This window comes from Tachysurus vachellii, chromosome 2 (assembly GCF_030014155.1).
Source record: "Tachysurus vachellii isolate PV-2020 chromosome 2, HZAU_Pvac_v1, whole genome shotgun sequence".
Classification (NCBI taxonomy): domain Eukaryota; kingdom Metazoa; phylum Chordata; class Actinopteri; order Siluriformes; family Bagridae; genus Tachysurus; species Tachysurus vachellii.
In genome coordinates, this window is record NC_083461.1 from 33,384,764 (window position 1) to 33,390,858 (window position 6,095).

At 36.2% G+C, this 6,095-nt stretch overlaps 1 protein-coding gene across 3 annotated transcripts in view; it reads left to right on the plus strand.

Moving 5' to 3' along the window:
* The window catches only part of efemp1 (EGF containing fibulin extracellular matrix protein 1), a 32,496-nt gene extending 27,279 nt beyond the window's left edge, over positions 1-5,217 (plus strand). For all 3 annotated transcript variants that reach the window (XM_060864367.1, XM_060864368.1, XM_060864369.1), the window contains 4 exons: positions 75-194; positions 1,618-1,741; positions 2,871-3,063; positions 3,675-5,217. In XM_060864367.1, coding sequence (XP_060720350.1) covers positions 75-194; positions 1,618-1,741; positions 2,871-3,063; positions 3,675-3,836 — 599 coding nt within the window. In that variant the 3' untranslated portion in view covers positions 3,837-5,217. The remainder of the gene's footprint in view (positions 1-74; positions 195-1,617; positions 1,742-2,870; positions 3,064-3,674) is intronic.
* The last annotated feature ends 878 nt before the right edge of the window (positions 5,218-6,095 follow it).

Consider the following 6,095-nt stretch of genomic DNA (forward strand, 5'->3'; position numbering starts at 1 on the left):
TTAAATCGAATTACTATGCAGATAAACGCTGTGCCTGTTCTTAACAGCTTTGTTTTTCGTGTTTTTGCTTCCAGACATTGACGAGTGTGCCTTCTCGCGCTACATGTGCCAATACGCTTGCATTAACAGCCCGGGAGAATATTCCTGCACTTGCCCTGAAGGATATGAGCTCCAGGGAACAAGAACGTGTCAAGGTAATTGGCCCTTTCTTCTTTTTGAGAGTGAAATATGATCATCTCTCAAACTGCTTGTACACATTTCGGATCTGTATCAAAATTTGACATGCCAGCGCCCAAGGAGATATACAACGGAATATGGGCTCGGAGTTCTCAACCAGACTTTCATGGAAAGAATGCGAAAGCTCTGGGTGCACGAACAAGGCGTGAGTGTATTAGACCCCAAAGGAGATTTATGTCTGTGGGGTCTTTTTATTTTTTGTTTGAAAAGTTTCAAACGAGGAGCAGTGTTATTCTTTCCCCTCCTACGGGTTTGGTGAATAGGTTGTAGAGTGAGTGAGAGCGTTTCAGAAATAGTTCCCTTCGGGTCCTGGGGTACTTTGATGGTGTTGATGTGTGTGTGAGTGTGTGTGAGTGTACCTGAATAAACTCCAGGCTTGCCTCATCTGTAAAGTCAGGGACAAACCATGTTTTCCAATATCCCGCTTTTATGTAACAGCAAGACCGAGGGTTTAGTAAGTAATACTCTCTGGGCTGGTTAGTCAGGCTGAGATTAAGCCTAAGTCTTGATTTATAGGAGACACACAAATAGTAAAAACCCTGGGAAACTGGCACACAGGAAATTTGTTTCTACTTTTATGGTAATTTAATGCTTCTACCATTTTTTAAGTAAGTATATATATATATATATATATATATATATATATATATATATATATATATATATATATATATATATATATATATATATTTTTATGTGCTCTTAAAAAACACCTAATTGTTGATATGCTTCAGCTTTCTCTAAGGAGATGTCCCATTGGTAGATTCTGTAAGGACTACCAATGGGAGTGAAGACAGTAGAGCTCACACTGCTTCTCATTCATCTCGTACGATGCATATATATATACACTTGCCAAATATCTGATTTGTTTTCAGGTGGAATCTTAGTTACATGGGCACTGATAAATATTATTACTATGACAACCAGCAATTGTCACAAAACGGCGGTGGCTTTGTTGATAAAATACAGACCCAAACACAGGGCTAGCTAAAAACAAACATGATTTATTTAACAAAAACACAAATCAAACAAAACCGGTAAACAATGGGAAAAAAGACAACCGAAACTCGACAGAACAACGAAAACACATGAAGACAATACAAAGACGAGGATTCAAAAAAGTGGAGACAAGTAGACACATAAGGAACATATGTGATGAGGCGGGAAGGAATTAGACAAGGGCAGAACAGACATGTGAACGTGAAACGTAAACAAAAAACACATGGCACCAGTACATCCTGACAGTAATAATAGGATTGCCCACTGGTGACTTCATAGTGCAGCGACCTATGACCATAGCATAACGCTGCCATGCAAAGGCAGTAAAAATGTTGTCATATCTATAACATATGAATATATTTTCTCTCTGTTTGATCTCAGACATTAATGAGTGTGAAACAGGCCACAAATGCAGCGAAGAGGAGTTCTGCTGGAACTATTATGGAGGATTCCGGTGTTACCCGAAAAACCCTTGTCAAGAGCCTTATGTGCGCACGTCAGAAAAGTAAGTTTATCTGGCAGCATTCTCACAGCCAGATACATTCATAAAGGCCAAGATTTTGTGCCATAGGACAAGCTGCACAAACAGCATGGAATTAAACCATATGGCCAAAAGTATGTGCACACCTGAGTAAGTACTGTATGTGCACACCTGAGTAAAATCCCAGTCTAATCTCATGGGTGTTAATGAGTCGATTTGTTCCTCCTTCGATTTTGGAACGTGGCTTTATGGGGATTTGGCCATCGAGCCATAAGAGCACAAAAGCTTGGACACTGAAGTTGGTCTTTGCATTTCAGTTCATCCCAAAAAAGACGTTCTTGACAATTTTGTGCTTCTTAGACAGTTATACACTTTTGGCCATTCCGTGTACTATATTGATTTTTTGTGGCATAACATAACACTTCTTTATAATTGTGTAGCGCTGTTGATATTTACTCTAAATTATTGTATGTTCACTCTAAATGACTATATATCATGTAAATTACTGTGTATATAGTACAAATTGTGTCTATATATTCTAAAGATATGAAATGATAGTCATAATGCTATCTGTACAATACATGCTCATTTACTTATACTCAGAAAAATGCTCCAATACAAAAACATGGTATCAATTTTTCATGATTAATGAAGCCGATAAAAGCAAAGCACTTTTTTTCACAAGATGAACAACTACAGCCTATTTATATGATATATAAGCATGCTATAATTAACTGGATTTTAAAAATGCAGTTTAAATTGTGGTTTTAATTGGAAACCTGAGCATGTTGAGTAGTGAATTCTGTAGTGGTGTAGTGAATTGTGCTAACAATGATTTTTGCTAGCATGCTAAGAGGCATGTAGGTTTTCTTTCTCTTCACTCACAGATTCTACTTTTAGTCTAGATTTTACTTTTATAAGTGCTCAAGATGAATCCTCACAATCTCTACTAAAGATAGTGTTTAAATGCTGAAACATCTTTAAGACAGAAACTCAAGACTATGAAGTCAATATCAGACATATTAACATTTCAGAAGAATACTTGGTCCAAAAAAGTGTACTTGATGCATCCCTGATATTGTACATCGCATACTGTGTATTATACAATTCTCTAATAAACCTGAATCTGGTGGTTAAAACTTTTTTTTTCCAGCCGCTGTGTCTGCTCATCTACAAGTGCATGCCGTGGCTTGCCCCAGTCCATCGTCTACAAGTACATGAATATTCACTCTGACCGAACCGTACCGGCAGACATTTTCCAGATCCAAGCCACCAACATCTACAGCAACACACACAATACCTTCAGGATCAGATCTGGCAATGACGGCGGAGAGTTCTTCCTGAGGGTGTGTACCATTGCAATGCAATACCATTATTTATAAACATTTATAAACATATCTGTTTTGTACTTCAGATATTCATATCTGTATTTGTACTTCCCGTTATACCTAAAATGAAAAAGAAAACTTTTTTTAACAGAATATTTTTATCCTGCTTGCTTAGTTATTTTGTACCTGCCTACAATATTTTCTATTTATTTTCTATTTATTTTCTATTCAAAACATAAAAAACTACTAGCAAACTGTAACTACAACAACCCTGACAGGGCAGTTACTAAGGATGCAGGATGAAAATGCATCACAGTAAGCGCATTATTCACATCCATTTTAACGGATGTGGAATTTCTTTGTCCTGCCAGCTTCGTATCTGACTTCTCACTTGCCTGAAAGTAAAAACCTCTTGCAAGCATTACTTTGTGAGACCTCAATCCTCATTTATACCTCTAGTCTCAACCAGATCTGTGTAATTAAATAAATATAAATGATTAAAAAATATCTGCCCGATCCCAATATCGTATTTATTTTGGTTACATTCCTAATAACCTGTATGTCTGTTTTTCTTCACTGCATGAGTAATATGTAACATCATAAAGCTGATAACATGTCCTTTTTTACAGCGTTCCAGTAACGTCAGCGCAATGTTGGTGTTGACCAAGTCTTTAGAGGGCCCACTTGAGATAATCATTGATCTAGAGATGATCACCCACCACACCGTCACAAACTATCGCACCAGCTCCTTATTACGGCTTACCATCATCGTTGGACCGTTCTCCTTCTAACGGCTGCCTCTTCACATGTTTAAACATATCCAATATGCTACATTCTTGTTCCCTACCATCACAGTGCCAAGAATTTATGAACTATGCAAGTTGAGTCTTTCTTTTTTTTATACTTTATGTTCTGTATAGTTGATCCTGCTCTGCCATGGGAACGTCTGATATTAATAAAGATTCGATAGACAAGGTGTCCACTAGCAGTGAGTCACAGAGGAATCTGTGGCTTTACCTAACCAGAGACGATGAAAGTGTGTGTTTGACAGGATCTTTTGTGACATTGAGACGAAGCAAGTTCTGGAGAGACAGTAATCGATGCTAGGGGCTAGTGATAAAAGGTATAGCAGTATAACAGTGTATTGTCTACTTTTTTATTTGAATTTATGTCATAATGGCTGAAGGTCCATTTTCTTTCTGACCCACAAGACTAATCCGTTCTTCTTCAGATATAAGCAACAAGTGGTGAGCGTGTGACCTTGTTATCCTGAATGAGTTAATTTAACCTCAGCAATTTTTTTTTTTCATTCTTGAACCCTGTCCAATGGCTCAGTCCCAAAATGTTCTCAGTCAACATAATTAACGAACTGAAATTATTTTTAATCCTGGGGACAAAACATTCTGTTCTAATGGTATTTTGAATTGCACTCGAGATGTTTGCAGCCTCTGTTGATGAAAGAGTACTATTTATGTGGTTGGATGTTGCCACATTAATAAATCTACGTAGATTAATTTCCTTTTTCTGTTTTAGAACGTTGCTTTGGAGTTAGTCTCGGTGGTAACATGGCTCTTGAACAATAAATAGGCAGGAAATGATGGCAAATGCCACAGTACAGCAGAACTTTTTTTGAGTGTTTCCCACAACCGGATTAAATGGACTAATGCAGTGGAAAGCACTTGGCCAACTTTATTAATTCCACTGAGGTTACCCTGAGGCAAAAAAATTCTCTCTTCCCAGTCCAAGCTTTCAATCAGCCAAATATTGGGTATACTTTGAAGATTTGTATGGGTAAATGCAGGATGTAGTCATGATCCATGCTAAAGCAGGACGTTCCCCCAGCGTATGTGCAGCACTGATGAAGTGGGAATAACCTACTTCAACATACCTTCCTCAAGCCTTAAGGTCTTTTGTTTTTACCTGTAATCCTTGTATAATATGTAGTTCAATCTCCAAAGTCTAACCTGCAGTGTCTTATATATATGAATACAGCAATAACTGCAATAATTAACTATATTTGTATATTCAGTGTCATTCACAGATTAAAGAGCTCTATGCAGTTGGGAATCTTTCTTTATTTAAAAACGATTTCATACATTAACCACAAATGTTTTTTTTTTGTACTCTAAAGCAGAATTGTTTTAAAAAAATAAAGGTTATATTTAAGATTCATTCAAGTGTTTTTTATTATTAGATACAGTGTTGATCAATTTGGTGATAAATTGGTGATTCTACAACAGAAGCTCTGAATGATGGGAATTTAATAAGTTTAACAGTAGACGGATTTAAAAAAAAAAGGGAAGATTTAAGAAATTTAATAATGATATGATGTAATCAATATTTTTTTGTTAATATTTAAGGGAGGATTCTCCAGTACCAGCAGTATTAATTAATTTATTTGGTATGGACAGCAACAATAACAACAATACGAAGAATTAGAAGAAGAAGAAGAAGAAGAAGAAGAAGAAGAAGAAGAAGAAGAAGTGTTTTTAATATTCATTCATTTCTACATCCTGCCAAGTATTTTATTCCTTACTTATTCTTGAAATAGATTATATTAACATATATTAATATTAAAGTCAACTCAAGAAGATTTAATTGTAAACTACATGCAACTGGTCCAGTACTGGTGCAGTACTCAGTGAAATGAAACAACATACCTCCAGGACCATGTATCATTAGCATTAAGACTCCTGAAAGTATGTTTTGGCTTGATATTGCTCTGGCAGTCAAAAAAAAAAAAAGAAAAAGAAAAAGAAAAAAAAAAGCTTCTAGAGAGTTTTTAGAGGAGAGAGATGGATGGATTCCCCCAAGAAAGATTATGGGAATTTTTTTTTCTTACTCTGCCAAGTTTAACTAAACAGAGCCATCTTTAAGTAATAAACAGCTTTTTTTTTTTTTTGCGGTTGTTGTTGTTGATCCTAAGGATTTAGATGTTGGAAACTAGCAGCATTAGTCATCATTTTCCATCTGCAGAACAAATCTCATTTCCTGTTGACTCATTATAAAAGGTGTAGCTTGAGTGATAGGGGATTGTATGACATAGCCTA